Here is a 27,881-nt window from a genome sequence, read left to right as displayed (position 1 = left end):
TAGAAAAAGGATTAGGTTATACAATAAAATCAAACAAATAAAAACAGCAATGTTAAGAAGGCAAGTCTTCGAAAGATGGGCACTTCAGCTTTGTGGTTCCTAAACTATTGCATATAACAAAAGTGATCTGGCCCTAGAGGTCATTTAAAGTAGTACCCAGCATCTCTCAGTCCTTTTCAACAGCCAATGCTGCCACAAACCTGTACAACATAAATCTGCTGATATCTACACAACCAATACAAAGAGTATGTCTTAATACTGTCTGTATGTACATGAATTAAAAACGTGTCTTCAAGCACTTGTGTGGTTAGCGTCAAATGTGAGTAGTGGACAAAACAAAACCCAAAACAAAAAAAAACAAAAACAAAGCAAAACAAAACAAAACAACACAAAACAAGACAAGACAAGACAAGACAAGACACGAGAAGACAAAACAAAGCCCAAAACAAAACAAAACAAACAAAAAAAAAACAAACAAAGCAAAACAAAAAAAGACAAGACAAGACAAGACAAGACAAGACAAAACAAAACAAAACAAAACAGTCTATCTTGGGGAAAAAAAGAGCATGTGTTTGTGTGTTTTTCAGGTAAAAGATAAATTAAAACTGCTAGAAGCCAAACCAAAACAAGGCCTCTAAAACAGGTAAGGGTGAAAGTGCATACTGTAGTAGTGTAGTATATCATGTGGTTACGGCCCGTCTTCTCTCTACTCTGAGATCTTTATAGTCATTCAAGTGTTCCTCTGTGCTTCCAGCAGTTCAACAACAGCATATCTGTGGTTCTTCTGAGACGTGGCCATCTCATCGGGCTACATGAAATGAAAGGCTCTTGGAAAACATGTAGTGTTGTACTGCGGTCAGTAGCTGTTTTCGTGGCCTGCGAGGATGTAGAGATTGCTGTGTGCTGTGGGGTTGTCTGTTGGTCGGCTTTCCAAAACCACCACTCTATAAAGAATGACATAAATACAGATGACCTATGTTATATAATATGGATTGGCACACCAGTAATAAATTGTATTATATTAATTAAATAATGAATAATTAGAGTAATTGCTTCTTCTCACCTGTCTGAACCTAGCAGCCTGAATATCCTGGAGCTGTCAGAAATCTCCTGTGTAATCTGGAAAATAAAACGTGTGTCATTTCATTTGTTTATATGATACCCTAGTTTTTTGTTTTTCGTACACTGCTCTCTGAAATATGTGACTCTGACTGATTATATTTAAAATATAAAAAATGTATATTTTACCATAATAATAATACAGTGATTTTAAATGTTCCCCGTTGCAGACTATAGTAAAAAATTATAAAAATCACATGATAAAAAGGAAGATTACTGTGTATACATCACACATTTAAGTATATAAATTTGATATATATATTTTGTAAATAGAAATACACACAATTATATGTATACAAATACACACACACAAACACATATTCAAACATACTGTGTATAAATACAGTCTTTCTGTATATTATCTCTCACATATACACAGCAAGACTCACCTCATTGGACTTGAAGCTGCGTCCTTGCATGCCATGCCTCCAGAAGGCCAACACACTGTCTTGAAGGCAAACTAAGATGGTCAGATAGATAGACAGAGCACGAGAGAGTTATTAAAACAGAGATTTAAATCCATTTTGCTTTTGCCCTTACAAAAGAGTTAAATATGACTGAAGGCTAACTGTTAAATTCAGCGATCTTAGAAAATGTAGAAATATGTACTTGAAGCCACCGTTAATGTAGCAAGGCCTCATACCTATTGATTCAATCTGGAAGTTAAAAGTCAGTTCTGCTGAGAGTTTTCGACTGGACTTCAACCGACCTTGCAAATTTACAATCTTAATGCACCCTTGAGAGGAAGAAAAAAAGCAATTAATATATATCTGTTATATAAATACCTATATATATATATATATATATATATATATATATATATATATATATATATATATCACTGATTCTTGAGAGTTGGGACAAAACATGTCCCATATAGAAAAGTCTAATTTATAGCAAAAATTTAAAAAATCATCATGATTGACATAATTACAAAGTTAAATCTAAAGGAATTGTATATACCCATGTAATTTTTAGAATAAACTTTTTAATCTTTTGGGTTTTTTTTTTTTTAATGTGTGGTCTGTGGTTAGAAGGTCCATGTTATTGCACTTGTCCTCAGCAAGCGGTCACAATATTAATCATACCAAAAAACTTTAAAAAAGCTCTAAAATTGTGAAAACATATATAGCCAATAAAAAATAAGAGGTATAAATATAAAAAACAATGCATGAAGTGAACAGTAACGACTGTTAGCAGCCTTAACAATGGAGACTGGCTAGCAGTAGTATATGATGACCACTGGTGGCTAGCCAAGACCATTGCCGTGGATACTGAGCATCAAGATGTGAAAGTGGAGTTTCTGCATCCCCATGGTCCAACAGCAAAGTATCAGCCTAAGCTTCTCACAAAGGATGTCTGTTTCTGCCCAGTTAAAGACATCATAGTGAAACTAATGGGAATTGCATCACCAGTCAAATTAAGAAAACGAGAGATCTACAGCATAGCCCCTGATGTGATGGACTTCATAGAGCGTGAGCATGTCCGACGCCTGCTGCCCAAGGCATAAACGCAGCTTAGATTATGTGTTGCACTATTGTTGTTAATTTAAGATCACACCCAGTATAAAGTAGGCAGTGCAGGGCAAACACATCACACACACACACACACCTCACTTCAAAGTAAAAAGAAGAGGAAAAGAAGAGGAGAAGAGGTGGATGAGAAAAAGAAGAGCAGGAAGTGGTATAGAGGAGATAGATGAAAAAATTGGGGGAGGAGGGCCCCTGGTTTCCCTTATTGTTCTTTTTTTTTTGATAGTTGGAAACGGTGTAATTTATAATAGTTGGAAATGGTGTATGTGCAATATCTTAATTATAGTTTGCTTTACAGTACTTTAAAAACAATGAGTAGTTTTAGTATAGTATTTGAAAAGCACATCTGTTCATTAATCAGCAATGCACACATATTTTTGTCAACACCATCAGTTTTTCGTCAACACCGTCAGATCTTCATCAACAGCGTTGGATGTATTTTTTTGTTAATCTTTTGGGGAAAAAATATTCTTCCTTCAGTTTATGTTGTTTTTGTAATAAAGGACCATCTGATCTACATTCTCTTATGTTTTATTTATTCTTTATTTATTTAAGGAAATATTAAAGTTAAAATCAATGTTTGAAAATGCTAATATTTAGAAATCTGAGTTTTCAGAATAGTGTGGAATCACAACCTAAGTGTATATATTGTATTTTTTTACATATCAGAGTAACTAAACACTATTACAATATACTTCAGAATTTTAGTTTCTTGTTGGATTGAAAGAATTAAAATTGTATACTTTTTAGTGTGTCTGATGGAGTTGACACTAAACAAGTTCTGAATGAAAACATGTTGATTTGTTGAAAATGTGTTTTTATTTAGAACCTGTTCCTTTACATGGTTAAATAGCTAGGACCTTTCTCTGCAGAAACATATAACTTTAATTGATATAGTGTGTATTTAAAAAAAAAGTTTTTTAAAACCTGTTTTGTCCCGACTCTCAAGAATCAGTGATATATATATAAATATATATATATATATATATATATATATATATATATGCACATCTATTATTTATCTATTATTGCCATGTTTGGTACTTACGATCTAAGCAGACTAAAATGGTATCTCTCTCCAGTTGGGTCACATGGATCACGCAGCTCTGTGGGGTATCTGAAATAACAACAATAATTTCTAGAATTTTGCATATCTAAAAAAGAAAACAGGAAAAAAGCTAATTTAAATGAGAAAAAAAAGATATTTTGTATAAACGGATTATAAACAATTGCAAAAACTATTTATTACATTAATATTTGTTAAAACATTTAAAGCTATTACATTAAGAGACAGTGGTGTCATGTTTTAAAGTACTCACCAGAATCAAACCAGTTGGAGGTAGAGTTTGGGTTGAGGGTCTCGAAATGCACCACCTGGTTGAGCTCCGTCCCTTTGCTCACAGCTATGCAGATGAGAGGATACTGATGTTCTGGGACCACCAGCATCTCAAACACCTCCAGCGGACACGGCAGGGGGAAGTCTATGCTCTGCAGGGAATGAGTCGGTGCTTAATTTGGAACAGCGTGTGTTTGAAAATGCCAAGTAAAGCAATTTTAATTACAAGTCTTAAGTAGAAGATCAGCAATTTTAGAAGCTTAAAGGAGGAATGAATAACTAATGTGGCCTATGTGCTACATACTGTTTCCAGAACCTTCAGTTAAACACATCTCCTATGGATTTTAGTGTAACGCTAATCCACATAGCACTCAGTAACAAACCCTATCTTACTGCGCCCTCTGAGGGGTCACATTTGTTGGCTACATATTTCATTGAGGATGTCTTGTTTAAAAGTAATAATAACCATTATGAAAATTTAGAACTGAAAATTCAGAACTGCTTTCCTAAACAGCAGACTCCGACAAAAGAATAACATGACAGCGTTTCGTCTGCAGGCCTTCTCCTATACTGCAGCAATTGAAATTTTTCTTCATGATATTTAGTTCATCAGAAAGTGATGCTCATTAGATGGAAATATTGCACAAATGTTTCATGCAATATTCCAATTTTGTGTATACGTTTTATTCGTAACTTTGGATAGAAACGTAGCTAATGACACATGCAGCCAATGAATAAAACATCCAGAGGGCACAGCATTCAAATTAAGACACAGCTATTGTTTTGAAGATGGGAACCAGTGACTTACCTTGACCAACATGAATTTCTGCATGGATTCCACCCACTCAAACAGGACAACACTGGACTGAAAGGCACCGCACAGATACTTGTGACCAGTATACGGATTTCTCACTGAGAATAAACAAGACAACAAAACCCAGTATAAAACCTTAAATAAAGCCTGTTTGATCATATCATCAAACTCATCTGAATTAAACTGTTGCTTCAAATGTTTGTGGAAACAATACTCTATGATATAAAAGCTATAAAAAAGGATACTTTCATTCAACAAGGACACATTAAATTGATGAAAAGAGACAGCAAAGACATTTTTTATGTTATGAACGATTTGTTTCCAAATGCTGTTTTCAGCACAGATAATACTGAATATTCTAGAGCTCTTTATCTAGAGATTTCTAAATTATGATCTCAGGAATAAATTAAATGTTAAAGTATATTTACATTTAAATTCACAATATTAATGTATTTTTGATCAAATAAATGCAGCCTTCTTTCAAATATATTAAAAGATTAACTTTATCTGCCAATGTAGATCAAGCTCCTGTATATTCAGAAATACAGAAAGGAAGGAAATGACGGGATCTGCTCACCAACACAGCACTTCTGACACCCTCTTGTTTCAGGGATCTTAGTGGATACTGAGAATTTCCTGAAATTCAAATAAAAATGTCAAATGGAGTATTTACAGTTTGTCTACTGGTCCCATCCTAAAGCTCACACAGAGACCTGCACATTTACCTGGGGATTATTTTGTCAGGTAATTTATGTGTGGGTATGGCAACAGGGAGTTTCTGCATTTGTCGAGCATGTTCAAATAGGCCCATCAGACTGTGAGAGTACAGATGACATGCTTTTCCTGCCAAAAAACATTTTCATTATTCAAAACAGGGACAGAGCGTCTTTGTCAGTTAATGCTTCAACATATATGATATGCTACGAAGGTTAACTATTTTAATATACAAGCAGTTCTACTCTATAAAGCATGACACATCTTACCGGATATTGATAGCAGGCTGTTGCTCATGACATACAGCCAAGTACATCTCCTGGGGAAAAGCTGAGGATGACACAAAAATAGCTTTAGCACAAGACAAAAACACACCGCAATGTAAGGATGTACTTCACACAAACGGAGTTTTCCAGACACATTTGCATTTTTTTTTCTATTACTACTGTTATATACTGTTAGGAAAACTACACATCTGTTTGAAAATATCTGAAAAGTAACATCACACCTGTTCCATGGACGTCTCGTGCAGCTCATTAAGGTTTAATGTGTAAATACCTTCCTCTGCTCCAAATATCAGATACTGGTCTGAAATGCATGATTGGGGAAGAACAAAACCTTCTGTATATAACAATGAACCATTATATGTTAAAATTTGAGACTGGGCAGGTTATCTTCACAAGCTCACCTCGTGTGCCTGGGTTGATCCATGAGGTAGCACAGTGTATTTTTAATGGGCAGCCATTGAAGACTTTTGAGAAACATGCTCCCATCTGCACATGGAAATACAACACATCGGATAAATCAGATTCAGCCAAATAAATCACTGCTCAAAATGTTTATACACGACAAAAAAGACAACGCTATCAAAAAGACAACATACATAAATAAAAAAAATAAAAAAAATACAAGCAATTAAGTCCCAGGACAGTGCCACAGATCTGTACGACTGAGTAAACTATGATGTCCACTTACATGAACCTTTGGGGTTGGTGGGAGACCATTGCTGATGGGTTTCTGTGGGGGAAACAAAACAAAACAAAGAATAAACATCAAATTAAAACAAAAGTTTCTCTAGATAAATTTCACTACTAGATAGATCGATAGAGAACAGATAGATTGATTATATGTAATAATATTAATATTATTTTTGATACATATAATTATATTGCATTATTACAAATAAAACAATTGTATGTATTGTTGTTTTTATATAATTTAATTAATAATATTATGTAAAATTTAAACAATTTATTTTATAAATATTTAAACACAATAAAACAATATCAATATATTATTAAATAACAATAAAATGTACATAATAAAGTAAAAAATGATACGATATGATTGTATGTAATAATAAAAATATGCAATAGTAATATATATTTACATATGTATTTAACTATATATACACACGTTACACAATACTTATATTATTATTAAATAATAAACAAATTCATAATTTGTTAAAATATCTGATCATTAAATATTTTAATAACGTGCATTAGTGAACAGTGATTCAAGAGTATTAAAATATTAAATTTATATATATAAAAAAAATTGCATTTAGCAAACATTGTAAATTCTTCCGCCAGTAACCATAAGTGTTACAAGACTCAATACTGGAATGCACTAAAATGGAGCATTACTGGGAAATCTTTCTTGTCCTTTGTTACAGGAACAGCAGGGGGCATTGTGGACTGTCTCTCTGTTGAGGGCGAGTGTTCAGACGGGCTCATTCCATTGCCTGTGGGTAAGAAAAGATACAACAAACAGTTTAGGTTTTTTGTCTTAACACTGTGTTTTCACATAGAGTAGGTATCTAGCAAGAGTGTCCATGGATCACATGTCAAGAAAATGTTCTTTTTATCTACATTCAGTTAAGAAGTTTAGCATTAGCAGCTCCTGTTGCAATCTGCAGCGACCATACTATGACACAACAAAAACTAAACAAGTGTAATGAATCAAAAAAGATGGTTGCAGCATTAACTGACAGGAGAACAATTATTTGACAAGGAAAAGAATACAAGGGTGGAGTGGGTGACTCATGATGTCTTCAAGTGGGTGTGTGACATTTTCACATGCCAGCACTACTGACGCCATTTCTCTTAGAAAGCGCAAGAGGAAAGAATGACATGTAGTCTTACTATGAGCTAACTAAAGAAACTAACAGTGGGACGGATTGGAGACAGGTTTGGTGACTGGGGTTGAACCAGGTTTAAAGGGGAGGGCCTCTCTTACGGTCTCCTTCCTCATCACGATCTTCCTCTTCATCAAACAAGACCTGCAGTCTCTCGTCGAACAGACTACATATCCCAGCTTCCCCCTTGGTTTCCCACGGGCCATGTTCTTCCCGATTGGTCTCATTACCTAAACTATTGAGCTGGTTTGCGGGCAGTCGAGGAGGTGGAGGTCGAGGGGGTATGTTGGTGGATGATCGAGCAGGGCTTTCGGGCTCCGGGCAGCGCTTTATAGTGTCCTGGTTACCGTCATGATCACCGGAGGGGCTTTGATGCGGTCCGGGACTGGGCTTTGGCTGGAAATGGCAGAACAAAATTAGCAGCACGCTACCCTGTCAGATCAAATACTGTGATTACAAAAAAAAAAGTGGAAGCAAAAAAAACTTTAGAAGCCATTCACTGATTTCCAATAAGCTTGTTTCAAGGCAGAAAAAAGGACTTGGTTGCTCAAAATAAATCTGCTAAATCAAAGCAAACACCTAGGTTCGGTTGGCAAGATTGTATTTTTTTTCTTTTAGAAATCTCTTATGCTCATCAAGTCTGAATTTATTTGATTAAAAATGCAGTAAAAGGTAATATAATGAAATAATTACAATTTAAAATAACTGTTTTCTATTTAAACATTTTAAAATATAATGTATTCCTGGTATGGATATAATTTATCATTACTATAGTCTTTTAGTGTGACACAATCCTTTAGAAATGATTCAACTATGCTGATTTGATCCTCAAGAAACGTTTATTATTATTGGTTAAAACATTGATGAATATAAAGGTTAAAAATCTTTTTTTTTAATTAATTTACAGTAAAATTCTTTAGTGCCACGTTTAATCAATTTAATTCATCTTTGCGGAATAAAAGTAATAAAAATGCCTTACTGACTTTGAAAACCTTTAAATGCTACTGTATGTTTTCAACACTAAAAAGGTTTATTATAAAATCTCATTTTTATAAATAATAATAAAAAAAATTTATTCTTACTTTGGGAGGAAGCGGTGGTGGGACCTTAGGCCTCATAGTGGAGCTTTTCGTGCTGAAACAAATAAGAAATCCAATTAGATAATTCACAATGCTAATCATTTATGCTAATTATGCTACAACCAACAAACATAATTTAGGGCATTAACAGGATGTTAATGGACCTTTGTGGTTGGTTTCATCAGATACTGGACCAACAGGGGTACAATATAGGACAGGAAACAGACAACAAACAAACATGCAATCAAATGCGCCAGGAATAATTCACTCTATAATGAAAATGCTGTTTTTATTTTCTAACCCCCATGCTATTTCAAACCTGTATGCTGTTATTGTTTTCCATGAAAAATAAAAAGGAGATTTTTTTTAAAAAAAGGAATGGAATACAGTGCAAAAGTCATACTGACTACGCACAGTACATGGTGCTTCATTGTGTTGTTTTGATAGACGCTAATAACAGCATTCAGTTTGAAAAAGGGGAATGCATAAATAATGACAACATTTTTATTTTGAGTGATCTATTCCTTTAAATATAGACGAAAGCTTGCCAGCATCACTAAGAGAGGACACTACGAGTTTCATGGTAGTAGTTCACTTGCATTTGAACCTGGAAAAATAATGCTTAAGAGTTAGTTGGATGAACCTCAACATTCTAAAACGCCTTCTAGCCATGGCATTGCTAAATGAAGGGAAAAAGAGATGTGTCTAGTAAGAAAAGAAAACAGATGATAGAATGATTCCAATAGAACTAAAAAGGTCATGATACACTTGCAACATTTTCAGGGGACACTGAAAAACAGTATTTAATTTAAAAGAAATATTCATATGTGTCTCAAATTTATAAGTATGTATATATGTATATATATATGTATATATATATATATATATATATATATATATGTGTGTGTGTGTGTGTGTGTGTGTGTGTGTATGTGTGTGTATGTGTGTGTGTGTGTGTGTGTGTGTGTGTGTGTTTGTTTGTATGTATGTATATATATATGCATATATGTATATGTAAATATAAATGTCTCACAGGAACTTGAATTCTTGCCAAAGAGTTGCCAGTGCATCATGATCTTTAAGTGTTTTAACCTCTAGACCAGCAAGAAGGGATTGGCTACAGAATCAGAGGAACTTACTGTTGCAATTCATCATCAAGATCATCACCATCATCATCATCCTCCAAATGAGCCTCATGCCCCCTAATGAGGATTGAGAAGGTTGTGACGCTCATTTATTGAAGATTATTAATTTGAAGCACTTTCCTCGATTTCCCATGGTTAAGATTGAAGGTTAACGGGTCATTCACATAGGACATTCTGAGTTTTAATTGTTAGTCTATGTAAATACACACTAACTAGGCTCTTTGTGTAACCTTCGCTGTTATTTTCAGCATCTCATGCTATGAGCATCTTATTTTTGAGACACCATGCAAAGAAAGTTACATTTTCTTTTCCTCAATATTCCATTTCGCTATGTCAGTTGGTTTTGAACACAAGAGCATGTCCTTTATGAATGAGCCCATATACAGCACATTAAAAGAAATTGTAATTTCAAAGCGAACATTTAGGTAATGTAACACAAATACTACATGAATATAAACTCCGGAAATTCAGGATGTTCAGTGATATTCCCTTTAAAGATGGCCAACAAAGTGTGACTAATTAATAACAGGATGATCCCAAAGACCAATCTAGACATGCATCTGGAGTAAATTTCATTTCGAGAGACTAACTGGTTAATGTCCCCCTGAGGAATGTAAAACTAATACTGTGGCAAAAATAACACAGATCTAAAACACAGCATTGCCAAGCAAATCAGGCTTTTGTTCTGCTCGGACAAGCACAAAAGGGCAAGGTTAGGTCACATCAAATATTGATCAGATGAAAAACCAGCTATGCAGGGAGAGAGAGTGAGAGAGGTAGATGTACGGGTAGAGATTGACAGAGCAGCAAAAAGATGGAAAGATAAAGAGAGAGGAAGCCAAAGGGGGGAAAAAAAGCTAATGAAAGAGCACAGGAGTGAAGGACACAAACAAAGCAACGGCATCATACCTCTGATGCAGCTCCTCTTCAACAGATTTCAAGAGGCTTCTATCACAAAAAAAAAAAGAATTTATTAAATGGGAGATGGGTATATAAACAGGTGATTCTTTCACTGCAAAGCCCGTGTAAAAACACATGATGAACAGTTTTATAACACATCAAAGGATCCATAAGACCTCATTGATTTCAGGCTAAATAAACAAGCATTTACTGCTCATTTGTCTACAGTGACACTGGGAAACAGTCCAATGTTTAGTTGTAAAATTTTAAGAGAATGTCTGCTTTTAACTGTCTGGAATCTCAGTTCAAAGTTGTTTATCTACACTGCACTTTAATAATTGAACAGTAAGGTTTTCTGGACTAAAAGGGATTTAAAATAAATGAAAAATCAGAAGATAAAACTAGCTTCACAGTTCCTCAAAAAAATATAGCTGCAAAAGTGATGACAGGACCAAGCTCCAGGTGCCACTGCCACTCCTGTGTCTGGACAATTCACTTTAAAGACAGAAGAACATTTTTCCTTTTTTAACGTTACTTTAATAAATTGCTAAAGTAACACAGTTCATAATATACAAAAAACATTAACAACGTAGCATCTTCAATATCTTGGCATCACGTTGACACAGTTTGTGTGAATTGCATGAATCCCCTAGGAGGAGTACGCAATAACGGAGTCAGATTTTTTTTAAAATACATATTCAAACCAACATAGCCCACTTCCTGTTGGTTGTAGTTAATGACTGTAAATTAGAAAGTTGTCTGCCCTAATGAGAACAATACGGACCGAGTTTGGTGACCCCACCCCCCACACTTTTATCAACTTTGTGTCTCAATTTAAGTGCCTCAAAAAAACACCTGAAAAGAATATTATACAAGTTTGATGTGTGGAAGATATCAAGAATCCCTTGATCTGATATTATTTTGATGAAGTCTGAAGTAAATCAGGTAAAAATAAGAGGCTGATTTCAAATCATTTTGAAAATTACACCTTCTGCTGCCAGTTGGTGGGCCTTTTAAGAGCCCCAAAAGGCACAATAAGGAGAACAAGAATAATTATTTCGAAAAACAATAGGACCCTTCGCCAATTATGCAGTTCTTAAAATCACTGAAAGACATGCTATTATAGCGATATTAGACGACAGCCACCCTAACATTAGAATTAAATTTCTGTGCACCATGTGCTAGAGAAAATACCATGATGGATTTTCTAAATCGAAAAATTTGCCTTTTTTTGTGATTCTTAGCTAATTATCTTTTCACAAAATTTAAGTAAAAAAAAACTCCCACTAAAAATCTTAAAAACAGCAACAACAGCAAAGAAAATTATCTAGACATATCAGAAAATCATGGTGGCTACCATTTAAAAACTGCACCGTATCTCAGTACTCCCCTATTACCAAACAAATACAGTATTTCTACTAGACTAGAGCATTAGTTACCCAAAAACATTTACATAGTTTCTCCTCCACACCAATAGGTGGCAGTATAATGGGTCAATAGAGTATCTGTTATTATAAAAAGATACTATAGACATTTACATTTATGCATTTAGCAGATGCTTTTATCCAAAGTGACTTACAGTGCATTCAGGTTACAGTATATGTATATATTACTGTATATACATACAGTATATATTTTTTACCAGTATGTGTGTTCCCTGGGAATCAAACCAATGACATTTTGTGCTCATAACAACAATCCTCCTGCAGTAAAAATACACAACATAACAGCTATAATGTGTAAATTATAGCATAGAATAACATAGTCCTATTGTTCCATCTTCCAGCAGACATATGGGCTATTATATTTAATTTCCAACCAACAAAAAAACTGCTTTATATTTATTTTCATAAAACAGAGTGCATTTTAGCCATATTTACAATAAAGCACAAACATGATCAGAAAAACTAAAATGAATAAAAAATTAACTAGAAATAAATAAATATTGTGACATGTTATCTGTCATTAAATAAATTTAATTAAATGGCCTTCTCAATTCATTGCATTCAATATCCAAAAGAACACACGCACCTGGACCATTCATCCTGACAATACTATTCCACTGTTCAGCTACAGAGACCACCGTTAACCAAACAGAGGCTGATTACTGTATCTGTGCATAAAACTGACTGAATGAGAGTGGATGACAGCTCATATCTGGTGAATTGTGACGTTGAGGGGGTGTCTCTCCAAAGTGCTCAGGACCCATCTGTTGACGAGAGCTGAGAGCAACACCTCTGAGCACACGCGCAGGCGCTTACACAAACACAGAGGGAATGGTTTCACTGCCATTCCATCTGGTGTACTAGACCTTCTGTTCACTATATGGCAAAATCAGTCAACAAGGCATGTATATTATAAAAGAAAGGCATTCATATAGATCCCACACAAGCTACCTGCAACATGGTGCCACATTAGTGAGACAGCAATGTCAGGTGTGAGATAAATGGATGTGCAGAGAAACACACACACATCATGAACAAACCCTCCATGTGCCTTTACCTCTGAATGAACTCTCTCATGAATACAGGGAAAGGAAATCACACACAGCTTGACATACAACTGAACTCAATGCATCATCAAGCTGACAACATGATGATGCAATGTTTCCTCAAACCCATGATTTTCAGACTCTATGGCTTTATGAAGGTACTGTAGAGCTTATGAAAAGAAATAAAGTAAATATATAGAAAATATATATTTTAAAATAATTTAAATGTTTTATACATGTACATTTAATTAAAAAATATTATAGTTTAATGTTCTATGAGGTGGATTGAATTTTTTGCTGTCTGACTTTTTATTTAATGTGCAACAATGTGCTGAAACTTACTTATTTCCTCCCAGGATGGAGCCTTTAGGGGATTCCTGCCCATAATCCATCTGTAAATCCTGGAACAAAGAGAAAGCAAGTCACATAGTGTATATCTTCATCTTAAGCTTTAAAATACGCGCAACACAAGTACATTTACACAGAGCTTTGCTACATTCATGCACACGTAAAAAGATGCATGAAAAGAGAACATGAATGGTAAGATCTGCATGACATGTCTAGCAATTATGAACTCTAGGTTCTTTGTTTGTGATTAGTGTTGTCTACTATTAATCCACACATGGAATTTTGAGGTCTATTAGTGAGTAAAAATATAATGGAAGAGATGATGAGATGAGCATTCATCTACAATGTATTAGCTCTACGTTATCAAGCAAGCACACAGCTCTTGCAACAATCATCTTTGGATTCTTTAATCACATCCAAAATAAAAGGTGTTGTTTACATAATATTTATGTGTATACTGTGTAGATTTATTATGTACATATAGATACAAACACATGCATGTATATATCTACGAAAAAAACTTATGTTTATATAATAAATATATTTATAAATATAAAATATAAGGATATAAATGTATATACATGCAAATATTTTCAAAATATATACTGTATTAGTGTGTATTTATATATACATAATAAATATACGCAGTACACATACATTATGTAAACAACACCTTTTATTTTGGAAGCGATTAATCACGATTAAGTCAGTGGGGTCTAAAACAATACTGAATTTCATTGTATGCACAATTTTTTTTTTATGTATATAAAAAAATAAATGCATGCAAGTTTGAAATAACATGAGGGTGAGCAAATGAAGGAGGTTTTTATTTATCTTTGGGTGAACTGAAAATACTTGTAGTACAATTAAACAACAGTAATCACAAAAAAAAAAAGAAAAAACCTTGCAATTTTATTCACATGGAACAGATTGGATATACCTAGGCAGACTGACAATACCGAAAAACTTAAGTTCTCACTTTTCTTTTAATGAAAAAAGTGAGTGAAATACAATTAAAATGTTCATTGCAGAAGACTGCTGGAAAGGAATTAATTCAAAGTTTTCACAATGTTCTACTCTTAGTTAGGGCATTGTGGGAGGACTGGGCCATGTGCTATCTCTCTCCTCCCACTCACCAATATGATCATTCAAGCAGGCAATGACTTGAAATAGCTTAGTGTTCATGAATTAATAGGATCATAAAACAGAGGCAGTATCTATAAAATACAGAGCCTCAGACACTGAAAATATGTAATGTGAGGAATATTTTAGGAACATGACGTTGCTTTCGACCTAATGTTTATCTGTGGCATGCTGATTATCACAACAATTTCAACAATCCCTCAATGCATGGAGAAAACGTGTTTACAGTAAATAATCTAATCTTATAATGGAAGCTGGATGGGGAGCTAATGTCATTTCAACACGTCATGACCAGCTGAAACAGTAAATAAGGTTAATTTAACTTGGCAATCGCCTGAGAATACCAGGAAAGGACGTGGCAGGGAAGTTATCCGTCTATGCATGAACAAACACCTATATCAGTAACAAATAACCACATGTTAGACAACACAGAAATGTTCCACCTAAACCAAACATATCTATTAGTACTACAGTTATTAAAATTATTAGTACCACTTAAGTAGGGACCAATTCTCACTATTGACTAGCTGCTTATTAGCATGCCTATCGTTAACATATTGGCTGTTCGTTAGGACTTATAAAGCACATATTGTGCATGACCATATTCTACATCTTTAATTTTAACTAAACTAACAACTATCTAATTCACTATTATTTAGTAGCAAATTAGGAGTTTATTGAGGCAAAAGTCATAGTTAATGGTTTGTAAATAGTGAAAATTGAACCTTCAAAAAAGTGTGACCATATTAGTGATTTAAAATAACTGTATAATGTATTATCTTAAAATGTACATTTATTAACTGTGTATATATATATATATATATATATATATATATATATATATATTTATTAGGGGTGTAACGATACGCGTATTCGTATTGAACCGTTCGGTACGACGCTTTCGGTTCGGTACGCGGTACGCATTATGTATACCGAACGGTTCGTTGGAGTAATTAATTATATTTGAAAAAAAAAAAAAAAGAGAGAGAAAGAAATATAATGATATGCGTTCAACAAGGTAGCCCAATAACCCAAACAACGTAACAGGCAACGCCCCTGACACTCCCGAAGAAGAAAAAAACACCATCTTATATGTTTATGTTAGGCTACTCAGCAGGCGCTCGCTCACTCAGTACACGCTGAAGGCTCGTTGCAAAATAGCCAATGCGTTTAACAGACTAGAAATGAGAAGATCCTCCAATAACCAACAGGTCTGGTGTTTGGGTGCACTTTGGATTCCCTTTAAGCTATAATGGTGATGGCAAGAGAGTGGTGGATAAAAAAACAACGGTATGTCGCATCTGCAACATGACAGGGTACACCAGCGGGATTACAAAAAAAAAAAAAAAAAAAAAACCAGCGGGAATATCTGGGATATATGCGTCAGTACTATCTGGGAAAAGACGAAAAAAGGAGAAACATGCACGCAGCAAACTATCCCTGCAGCATTTAGAAACTATAGCTTACAGGGAATCCAACCCAAACACCAGACCTGTTGGTTATTTTAGGATCTTATATTTCTGGTCTGTTAAATGCATTAGACATTTTGCAACGAGCCTTCAGCGCGTGCTGAGTGAGCGAGCGCCTTAGGGGCCGTTCACATATCGTGCCTAAAAACGCATGGAAAACGCTAAGCGCGTCTTTCTCCTCCTTTCCAAAGCGCTCGGGCAGAAGCGCTCATGAGGCGTCTGTCTTTGCTAAGCAACAATGACGTGCTCTCTCCATGAGACGCGGAAATTTCAGCGAAGGATAAATGGATTTGCAGCTCTAAAAATCGCTTGCAGTAGCTCTGCTACTGAATTTATTTCAAAATTGCAATCCATATACAACTATGATCAGCTGTTCCTTCATCTTGGCTGAGCTCTCAACGTTGTTACGGGAAAGGATGAAACTGATTGGTTGGTTCTTGTCACATGACCCGCGGTGCGCTTGCGGCATTCTGAAAAGTTGAGATGTTTTTACATTTTGCTGTATCTAAAACGTATCGAACCGAACCGTGACATCAGTGTATCGTATCGAACCGAACCGTGAATTTTGTGAACCGTTACACCCCTAATATATATATATATATATATATATATATATATATATATATATATATATATATATATATATTATTAAAATATATATTTTATTTCTATTACTTATTTCAGATTTTTTTTTAGGTTTTGAATGTTCTAAGAATTTGGACTGATTTAAGAAAAAAATGTGAAACAGAACCATTATGACTAAGTGGACTTTATATCCAAAACGTACTGAAGAAGTCACAATATTTCAAAGATGAGTAAAAAATAAAAATCTGGACTATCCCTTTAAGGGAAATGATGTCTCTTATTTTTTGAGGGAAGTTGGCTATGGACTGCTTCATCCATTACAGAAAATGTTCAGGCAGAGGATTTTGCTATAATAATCAGGTTCCTGATGATTAATCCTGAGGACATTCTCTCTCTCAAATGCTTTCTTAATTTTTCTCTCTTTTTCTGCTTCCACACCTCTATCATTAATTCCCCACCTCTTCCTCTCTCTCTGGAATACAGAACCTCATTGATTTTGCCCTGCAGATTAACAAACCAAATTTCTTTTGCACAGCAAACTGTCATATCCCGATTCGCTTGCTGCCTTTCTGCTGATGGGAGGCGTTTCAGTAAGAGCGATAGAGAGAGAAACGATGGAAGAGTAAAGGAGTAAAAGCTAACAGAACATCCCAGACTATCCGCTTCACTGCTTCTGTCACCGCCTTCTTTCATCTCCCTCCCTTTGGTTTCTTCATAGGCAGTCAAAGACACCGATTCCAAGCATGTGATTCGCTGTGCCACCTCAGTGCGTGGGCTTCAGACCAGATGGATGAGGTGTCACTCAAGAAAGCCACAAAAACGCAAAAAGATGAAAAAGGGGAAACGTTTCTTTTAACAGGCTTGATGATGTGAGGCTTTAAAAACTTGCCAAACTATGCAACAACATCCTCCCTGTCACTGCCTAATAGTAAAAACTAATAAAAAGACACAAATGAAATTTAGGCCCCGTCCACACGGAGATGGAGCTTACCCCAATCCGATCTTTTTTTTCCTCGTCTCAAGAAATATCCGCGTCCACACGAAACCGCAAAATGATATAGTATACATGCCAGACCAGTATGTGGCGCTGTAATTCTGCCACAGAGATGCACTAAAAACAGAGAAGAAGATTTGGACTATGCTCATAAACCTTGCGCGTGGCATACAAACGAACATGGAACAATACATTTATTAATCAGTGTTAATGTTCGTTAATAAAAAGACAACCGTTCAGTGTTGGTTAATGTTTTTGATGCTGATACGTGACGTAGAGGTGTCTGACTACGGGGGAGACGTGAGCTGATGACGTCATCGTTTCAGAAAATATACGGATTAGCCGTCCAGACGAAAACGCAAAGACGGCGTTTTCAAATTTATCCACTCTGGGACCCGGTTTAAAAAAATAGCGGTTTCACCTTGCGAAAACGCCGGATCCATGTGGACAAAACACCTATCCGATAAAAAATTTGTGCGTATTCACAGAAACGCGTCTCCGTGTGGACGGGGCCTTAGTATCCACAATCTAAGTAGGATGCGTTACACAGTGTCCTGTGACATGAAAGAGATTCCAGCGACAAACAATTTGGGTGTCCACACTAGATGTGACGCGGCAGAATCAATCAAATATCACAGCCAATCAGAAGCGTGTATAGGCGGGCTCTCTCTGAAAGCGCTCTGCACTCACATTGAAATGAATATGTTTATAATCTAATTCATAAAAATGAAACCTTTTTAACTATTTTGAACGTACATACTAACTGATACCACCTTTGTTATGAAACATGCTTGTTGGTTCACACGGAGTTCAGTTTTAACGTACATTTTTGGTTTAATTTATTTTCTAGATCTGAGGTACTATCCGTAGTTGCTTTCAGTATGGCTATGAGGTCACGCAAAATGATATTCAAACTCACATTAGACACGTATAACTTTGAATAAAGCACATTATCACCCGAGATTATCTACAGTCATATAGGTCGTATGTGTGTCGTTGTTCCAGCCGCAAGGTCGTGGAAATAGAAACCATTTCTAAAATAGAAATTTTGCGTGTCACCGTCGCAACTAGTTAGGACAAAAGCTAATGTGGAAAAGAAACCATTTATCGCATATAATGGACACGGTGTTAGAAGATTTAGGCCAAGTTTTCAATTCGTACAAATTTAATGTCAAAAGTATGTCCTAAGTATTCACTCAGTTTTACGTCAAATTGTTTTCGTTCTAAAACTTTTAATTGCGCAATACAAAAAAAATCTGTTCTATTTTACCTTTATATAACAAATCACCAAAACTGATTTGACGTGATAAAAAAAAATAAAGATGTGTATAGAGAGAGAGAGCATGAAAGAGAAAATCTAAATATGAAATATGCTTAATTCAAAACGTTACTGTTACAAAATTAGCAAAAAAAGAAATAATAATATATATTTAATAAATAAAGATGTGTATAGAGAGAGATAGAGAGAGAGAGAGAGCATGAAAGAGAAAATCTAAATATGAAATATGCTTAATTCAAAATGTTACTCTTACAAAATTTGCAAAAAAAGAAATAATAATATATATAAGATATAATTTAAAATGTTTTATAAGATGTCAAATTAAAATAAAACTGTCTATATATATATATATATATATATATATATATATATATATATATATGTCTATATATATATATATATATATATATATATATATATATATATATATATATATATATATTTAATATTGTGAATATTGTTAATATAAACATTTATTCCACAATAAATATTCAAAATCCAATATAACTATTAATAAATGAAAAATCATTAATATCAGATGTTCAATATCAGATTTCTTAGACTTTGATGATAATAAAATGATGCATCGGACACTCTTTGGCACTCGTGACAGCTGTCTATGGAAGCCAACATACTATTATTTGCAGCTAAATAGATGCAAACAAAGACAAATAACAATTCAGAATGCAAATATAGGTAAGAAAGAAAGCCAATTGGAATTCAGTAACCAACTATTGTTCAGTACTGCAGTTGTTCACAATAAATTGGTTTTGGAAGGGAACATTGGGGTTGTTTCTCTGCTGGAGAATTAGCTGATGCCTCAAACAGTTGTTGCGCAAAGCGTTGCTTGCTGAGGCAATGTTTTCCCCTCCACTCACAGACCTGCAGAGCACTTTGGTTTAACCATCCCTGTGGGACATGCACAGGCACTTCAGACTCTTTATTTTGCCTCTTTCTTTTCTTGTTTTTTCCCATTCGCTCCCCTTCTCCGTCCCACTCAACATCCATTCCGTCTGTCTAACCCTAATCTCTCTCCATTCACTCTCGCTCACTTTAAGATGTGTCTGATTGTGACAAGCCCTAAAAATAAAGCCCCTCGGAGGCCTCGACTACATAAAATGCTTTGCTTTGCAATTTCAAAGTGCTTTTGATTACTGAAAAGTGCAGCGACATATCGACTTTGAGAAATATGTCTTGAAATTAAGCTAGAGGCTGAAATACCTAAACAAATGATCCAGCACAGAGATTTGGCTTGACAGACAGAGGCAATAACACTAATATTATATACAGGCAAGATGAAAAGACAGACTGCCATGATCTAAATAAGATAAGGCAAAATTAATTGCGATGAAATGAACAAAAGAGATTAAAATCACATATGGGAGGATAAGTACACTACACAAGCGTTGCTAAGCAGACAGGATGCAAGATTAAAGAGTAAAATACGCAAAAAAAATACCAGATTAGATCTTGCAGTGTAGTATATTTCTTCGGCACAGTCCAAAAAATCATCAGTGTCGGGCTGTTTAGTAGAAGGACCAAGAAACTTCGGTTAATTACACACACAAATGTGATGCCCACGTGGTTTTACAGAAACAAAAATCTGTAGAAGAGTTATGGGCGGTTGAGGTAAAGATGTGTTTCCAAAGCCCATGCCCACTTGAATTCAACAGGTGTTTAAACAGGCCTATGTGTTAAAGAGACAGTACATAATTGCCGAAAAGTGGTGTTGTGGTACCATGATCACAAGGGCTACCCAAATACTGTAGAGTTACAGAGATCATAATTCTGCTCTCCTCTATTGCCATGTTAAGTAAGCAATTGTTACTCTTTATGTTAATGATTAGTTAGTACTCTTTGGGTCACACACACACAGACACACACACACACACACACACACACACACACACACATATATATATATATATATATATATATATATATTAGGGCTGGTAATTTAACATATTAATTAGATTAATTAATTATGGAGAAAAATAATGTGTTAAAATTATTAACGCATTTAACGCACTTGCCCCACCCCAGTCCTATGTGGATCATCTGCCATTTCATACAGTCGAATGATGACAGTTCTAATATGAGGCAGAGCAACAACTTACTGCATGATGGAGCCTAGAGAATATCCCTCAAAATCAAGGTACTGTATGGGCAAAATGCCCCTGTTTGAAATTTTGTGATATTTACATCACATGGTTAAGAAATATCACACGAGCTGTAGGCTAAGTGCAATATCACACGAGTGCAAATGTGAGAAGTTACTCATCTTATACAACAGTTCATTAAGAAGTTAATATTGTGTTATTTTAGACACAATGTTGTCTGTTTTGCTCAATTTTTTCCAACCAAAATATAAAGACAGATCAGAACTGGTCATCTTCGAGCAACCCACAGCGGCATTTCATTTCTAAATCCACGTTTTGAACGAATTGGGTGAATCATTTGGCTCGTTGAACCATTGGCCATAGTTGCGTTGGATTTGAAGTGGCGATGCACGATCGATCGGTGTATGACATCAAAGTACCACGAGAGCGATTCAAAACCACAAGTAGCCGTGTGCTCTCTAAAGCTCTTGCGGTTCTTTGATATCACACACCGATCGGTCTGATGGTGATGACCCGCCTCAAGTCAAACAAGCCTAATGATTCAATGAACCATTCATAAAGAACCATTTATTTCACTTCTAAATTAATAAGTCATTTGAACGAATCAAATGAATGAATAAATTAAATTATTTAATATTTTCATAGTAATAAAATTAAGAAAATAAATTATTAAAGTTATAGTTCACCCAACCAAAAATGACAATTCTGTCATCATTTACTCACATGGTCCAAAAGAGTATACAGTATGTAATAAATTAGATTAATTAATCACCACATCATGTAACTAATTAGTTAAAATTTAATCGCTTACCAGCCCTAATATATACAGTTGTGGCCAAAAATATCAGCCCCCTTAGTAAATATGATCAAAGAAGGCTGTGAAAATTAATCTGCATTGTTAATCCTTTAGATTTTTTATTTAAATTAAAAAAATATTCACAAAAATATATCCTTTCATTGGATAATGAGAATTAAAAATGGGGGGAAATATCATTATGAAATAAATGTTTTTCTCTAATACACACTGACCACAATTAATGGCCCCCTTTTATTCAATACTTTTTGAAACCTCCATTTGCCAGTTTATCGGGTCTAAATTTTCTCTTATAATGCTTGATGAGGTTAGAGAACACCTGACAAGAGATCAGAGATTATTCCTTCATCCAGAATCACCCCAGGCCCTTTAGATTCCCAGCTCCATGTTGGTGCTTCTTCTCTTCAGTTCACCACACTCATTTTCTATAGGGTTCAGGTCAGAGGACTGGAATGGCCATACTAGAAGCTTGATTTTGTGCCCAGTGACCCATTTTTTTTTTTTTTTAAGATCAATGTCAGATTTTTTATCTGTTGGTATTTGATAGAATCCATGATGATGCCATGTGTCTAAACAAGATGTCCAGGACCTCCAACAGAAATATAGGCCCACGACATCAAAAATACAGCTGTATATTTCACTTTTTATCTTTTCATCTCTGTGTTCGCCAAACCCATCTTGAGTGTTTGCTGCTAAAAAGCTCTTTTTTTTTAGTTTCATCTGACCATAGAAGCCAGACCCATTTGAAGTTCCAGTCGTGTCTGATAACTGAATATGCTTTAGTTTGTTTTTGGATGAGCTAGGATCATTTTTCTTGAAACCCTCTCAAACAACATGTGGTGATGTAGGTTCTTTGTGACAATTTTTAACTATTAAACTATTTACTATTATCTATTAATTATTAAACTATTTTCTGCAATTCTCCAGCTGTGGTCCTTGGAGAGTCTTTAGCCACTCAAACTCTCCGTCTCACCATGCATTAGGACGATATAGACACACATCCTCTTCCAGGCAGATTTGTAACATTTTATGTTGATTGAAAATTCTTAATTATTGCCCTGGTGGTGGAAATGGGAATTTTCACTGCTCTAACTCTTTTCTTAAAGCCACTTCACCAATTTTAAAGATCAATTATCTTTTGCTGCATATCAGAATATATATTCTTTGGTTTTTCTCATTGTGATGGATGATTAAGGGAATTTGGGCATTGTTTCCTTCCTCTTTATAATTCTGTGAAACAAGTAGCCATTGCTGGATAATTTCATGTTTTATAATCACGCTGGAGTGCTCAAAATTGTGAATATGAATGGGAATATACTTCATAAGAATTTCTAGGGGGGCCAATAATGGTGTCCAATGAGTATTTTAGAAAAACCTTTATTTCATAATGGTATTCCTCCCTGTTTTAAATTCTTATTATCCAATGAAAGTATACTTTTTTTGTGAATTCTTTTAATTAAAGATAAAAGGGATTAACAATGCAGATGAATTTTCACAGCTTTCTTTGGTCATATTTACCAAGGGTGCCGATATTTTTGGCCACGACTGTATACATACATACATACATACATATATATACATACACACACACACACAAATATATATGAAGAGTTCAGATGCTTTCGTTTTGATTTTCATCTAAAATTAACATTTTATTCAGGTTCCTGTGTTTAGGTTCAGTAATTTCACTCTAATGGAAATGCATAGGTCCTTTTCTAAGCAATTCAAGTGAAATAACTGGACATAATTACAGGAGGCGATAAAAATGCTAATTTTAGAAGACAATTTCAGATGGCACATAGAGGCTTTTGCATCTGAACTCTTTACATATAGATACATACATACATATATACACACACACACACACACACACACACACACACACACACACACACACACACACACACACACACACACACACACACACTATTTCAAGAAATTTATACTTTTATTCAGCAAGGATGCATTCAATTAATCAAAAGTGACAGTAAACACCTTTACTATAAATAGTTTGTTTCATTATATTGATCAAAGAATCTCCAAAAAATTATCATTGGCTCAGAGGACAGGAGTAATGAATGCCGGATATTCAGCTTTGTCATCACAGGAATAAATTACATTTAAAATATGCTAAAATAGAAAAGTTATTTAAATAGTAATACTACTACTACTATTATATTACAAAACCACAATATAACTATTTTTAGTGTATTTTTGATTAAACAAATGCAGCCTTCAAACTACATACATATATAATAAAAAACAACTAACACTAGCTTGCTCTATTCTTTTTCTATTCTGTTTTCTTTTTATTTATTATAATATTTAAAAAGCCCTTGCTATGTGAACTGTATTAAGCTAACTGAGTCTTGTTATAGCACTTATGTATCTTTGCTCTTTTGTTGATTTTGATTGCTTCCATTGTCCTCATTTGCAGGTTCTTTGGATAAATGTAATGTAATGTAAATACATAGGAGTGTTTTAAATGTGTTGCAAATCTATACAAATTTTGTTTATTGCTTAAGTTGGCGGTTGTGACAAAAGACCCGCTAGTTGCAGCAATTATGTACTGCTTCTTTAGAAACAGTAGGGCAATGTGATGTGAATCCAGAAAATACAAAGAAAATCAAAGCGTGGGGGGATCTGAGGTTCTTCAGATGTGGGGTCCTATTCAGAAGATGACATCATAAGCATGAGGCTACAATGGGAATCAGCATTAATTTGATGTCCTGCTGTTTAAAAATGATCTGGTTTATAAAAGGATGACAAATCCAGTTACAACATGAGAAAGTCTGAGTGCTCAAATGAGACAAAGATGAGTCAACGCTGCATTTTTCTGCAGCGCTTAAAGGAGGTCTTATTGATTAGATGCCACAGAAAGCTGCATCTAACCTTTCAATTATCGCGGTGGTGAGAGTGCGAGACAGACGTCTCAAATGCACAACAGTCAAACATGGTGTGAGAGAAAACAAGCCGCTGTCAGAAGACGAGCTGGGATTGAGGTGTACACAAGGAAAGTGTTACATAACAGGAAGTGTCAGCTTATAGGAAAAATCATTTGGAAGTGTTCGCTATACAAAGTTATGAGCACTGTAAATGGCTATAGACAGGCAGTGTGATTTCAAATTAAGCTTGACATGACTGGGTGGTTCCACAGTTGCTCTGTTCCAAAACCTAGTTAGCTTCCTATGGAGGGATCATAGACACTCTCCAGAAACAAAGGCTGTCATTAAAGGTAAGAATCCTAATTTTGAGAACATACTAAAAGAGCTAATTCTAAGGCAACATCGCATTTAGAAGCCAATCCCAGAATGCACCGAAACATACAATATGGTGACATGGCAATTTTTTTTAGATTATACATAAAATATGTAATTATTTAGTACTCAAATGAATCTATAAAAGTGTGTGAATCGACACAATATGTATGAGTGTTGTTGGTTTTTAATCACACTGTTAGCTTATGTAATTACATTTGTTCCAATAATAATGAACAAAACTTTATAAAACTGCGAAACGTAAGCGAAATCTGTGGCAATGAATTTAGAATCCACGATTAGCGAAAACGAATCTTTGGAAAACTAACAAAGAATGAAGCATATTTGAAGAGCCTCTTAAATTTGTGCGACTGAGTTAATTTTTTTAATTTTGATTGTGTTTTTCTTCTTGTGTAATGGCATATTTTTGATAGTATCTGAAAAAGTTCTGTTCAGTTTTATAAAGTTTCGTTCATTATTATTGAAACAAATGTAATTCCATATTAGCTTAGCAACACGCTAACCCCAAACTCTATTAATAATCATTTGTGAGTTGAGCTGTTTGTGTTGCAAACTAGGTTTCTGCCTTTGTAGAGCTTTCAAAGTTTTTGAAATTCTTTAAAAGGCTCACTATAGGTTTTGGAACAGAGCCAGTATGATGTAATGATCTAAAGCAAAGGGTTAAAGAGATAGTTCACTCAAAAATGTCATTCATTACTCAACCTCATATCGTTCCAAACCCGTAAGACCTCTGTTCATCTTTGGAACACAGATTAAGATATTTTTGATGAAATCCCAGAGTTCTTTGATTCTCCAAAGACAGCAATGCAACTATCACGTTTAAGGCCCACAGAGGCGTTAAGGACATTTTTAAAAAAAGACCATGTGATGCCAGTTTTTCATATTTTCTTTCTTTGTGCACAAAAAGTGTTCACTTAACTTCATAACATGGTTGAACCACTGATGTCCCACTTATGGACTATTTTAATGATGTCTTCACTACCTTTCTAGGCCTTGAATGTTTCTGTTGAGTTGCTGTCTATGCAGGGTCAGAAAGCTCTCGGTTTTCAGTAAAAATATCTTAATTTCTGTTCCGAAGTTGAAGGAAGGTCTGACAGGTTTGGAACGACATGAGGTTGAGTAATTAAAAAAAAGACAATTAAAATTTTGGGTGAATTATACCTAAGTGTAGTCTGATTGGTTGATCTGACATAATTGTTTGCAGTCACAGTAAATCCCAAAGCAAACAGCAGGACAATGATGGTGCTCACCGGTTCATGATGTGGTTTTGTCTCTGTTGTTATAGGAGGGTCAAACTTCACCTGACCGACTGAAAGAAAACAAAAACATTATTAAAAGAACAGTCTTACTTTTACTGTATTGCACAGAAATATATTAGCACGTGGGTTTATAATGACATGAGGGTGAGTAAATGCTAATAAAATATATTTTGGGGGCAAACTTTCCTTTTATTTAAACAATGAGTCAGTTCACTGATTTAACTGGTGTTTGAAGGCTGAACTTTAAGTTATCATTTCATGCTGGCATGTTCACTCAAAACCGCACATTACTTCAAGTCAGCATACATGTCTGGTGGGCATGATACAGAATACAAAAAAATAAAAATCACCCAGCAGATACTGACAGACAGATCATAGGAGAGAATTTCTGGTCTACTCCTGCAGACAGATTTATTCACTGAAGAACTGAGGCTGAGAAATTCATTCAGGCATGCTCAGGAGAGCAGGAGCACCTGTCAGGTCTGCCCAGGGGAGAAATCCAACAAACACTCACAGTTAATCTCTGACAGAGTCTTCCCTTCCCGACTGGCACGGCTTGCTGAGCGAATCCGATGTGGAACAGACACTGCAGGCTAGGTAGAAACACAAACACACAGAGTACAAATAAACATAAACCAGTAAATAAAGGCTAAAAGAACAGTTTATCCCCAAGTCATTCAATCAAAGTGTTTTAGTAAGGTTTAGGGTATTTTACGGTTTACATTCCTAAATGAAGTCCAATGCAGTGGTAGTTCAGTGAATTTCACATGAAATGTTTGAGTCTTTAAAATAAAATAAAATATCATCATTATTATTCATTTAAAGAATCATCGCATATTTTCCACTATTTTTACAACAGCAATGTATAGTGAAGAAAATGATCCTGTTCATTAAAAATAAATACATTTATTTATAAAATAAAATAAACAAATATAAAATTAAATTACTATTATATTTTTATTATTATATTTGGCCTGTTGATTTAAAGGACCATCACATACATTACAGTACTGTTTTTTTTTATGATTAAATATTATATCAAATGTATTATATCACAGTGTTTTAATTCTAGAAATTTTAGCATCATTTCAATGCATTATTCTGGTCATCGGGCCACACTGCACTCTAAATATCAGCCTTGGTTATTGGAAAACTCCTATCAGTCGATCACTATTAAGCAATCTTATTCGACATGCCGAGTTGAATGGCTTTTATAAGTAAACAACATTAAACCAAATAAGTTGAGACTGTAGCGGTGCTCAATCGATAGCTTGCATATTAGTGTGCCAATCTTAGCAGATCAGAGGACCAGTTAAGATAAA

The 27,881-nt window shown here is 34.7% G+C and overlaps 1 protein-coding gene across 10 annotated transcripts in view; it reads right to left on the bottom strand.

Annotated features, from left to right (window-relative positions):
• Positions 1-493: 493 nt before the first annotated feature.
• LOC113111060 (mitogen-activated protein kinase kinase kinase kinase 3-like) overlaps positions 494-27,881 on the bottom strand; it is a 70,184-nt gene continuing 42,796 nt past the window's right edge. The window contains exons 13-34 of one of the 10 annotated variants that reach the window (XM_026275486.1): positions 27,074-27,152; positions 26,551-26,609; positions 20,548-20,610; positions 13,613-13,671; positions 10,789-10,827; positions 9,874-9,936; positions 8,738-8,789; positions 7,757-8,051; positions 7,165-7,262; positions 6,491-6,532; positions 6,204-6,288; positions 6,024-6,103; positions 5,785-5,845; positions 5,527-5,644; positions 5,379-5,437; positions 4,796-4,899; positions 3,971-4,139; positions 3,700-3,768; positions 1,763-1,855; positions 1,509-1,579; positions 1,064-1,119; positions 494-944 (exon numbers count right to left, since the gene is read on the bottom strand). In XM_026275486.1, coding sequence (XP_026131271.1) covers positions 857-944; positions 1,064-1,119; positions 1,509-1,579; positions 1,763-1,855; positions 3,700-3,768; positions 3,971-4,139; positions 4,796-4,899; positions 5,379-5,437; positions 5,527-5,644; positions 5,785-5,845; positions 6,024-6,103; positions 6,204-6,288; positions 6,491-6,532; positions 7,165-7,262; positions 7,757-8,051; positions 8,738-8,789; positions 9,874-9,936; positions 10,789-10,827; positions 13,613-13,671; positions 20,548-20,610; positions 26,551-26,609; positions 27,074-27,152 — 1,902 coding nt within the window. In that variant the 3' untranslated portion in view covers positions 494-856. The remainder of the gene's footprint in view (positions 945-1,063; positions 1,120-1,508; positions 1,580-1,762; positions 1,856-3,699; positions 3,769-3,970; positions 4,140-4,795; positions 4,900-5,378; positions 5,438-5,526; positions 5,645-5,784; positions 5,846-6,023; positions 6,104-6,203; positions 6,289-6,490; positions 6,533-7,164; positions 7,263-7,756; positions 8,052-8,737; positions 8,790-9,873; positions 9,937-10,788; positions 10,828-13,612; positions 13,672-20,547; positions 20,611-26,550; positions 26,610-27,073; positions 27,153-27,881) is intronic. The other 9 variants (XM_026275487.1, XM_026275488.1, XM_026275493.1 and 6 more) reach the window with 9 other exon arrangements.

This window comes from Carassius auratus, chromosome 11, assembly GCF_003368295.1.
Source record: "Carassius auratus strain Wakin chromosome 11, ASM336829v1, whole genome shotgun sequence".
NCBI lineage: Eukaryota > Metazoa > Chordata > Actinopteri > Cypriniformes > Cyprinidae > Carassius > Carassius auratus.
This window is presented reverse-complemented; position numbering and strand designations above follow the sequence as displayed.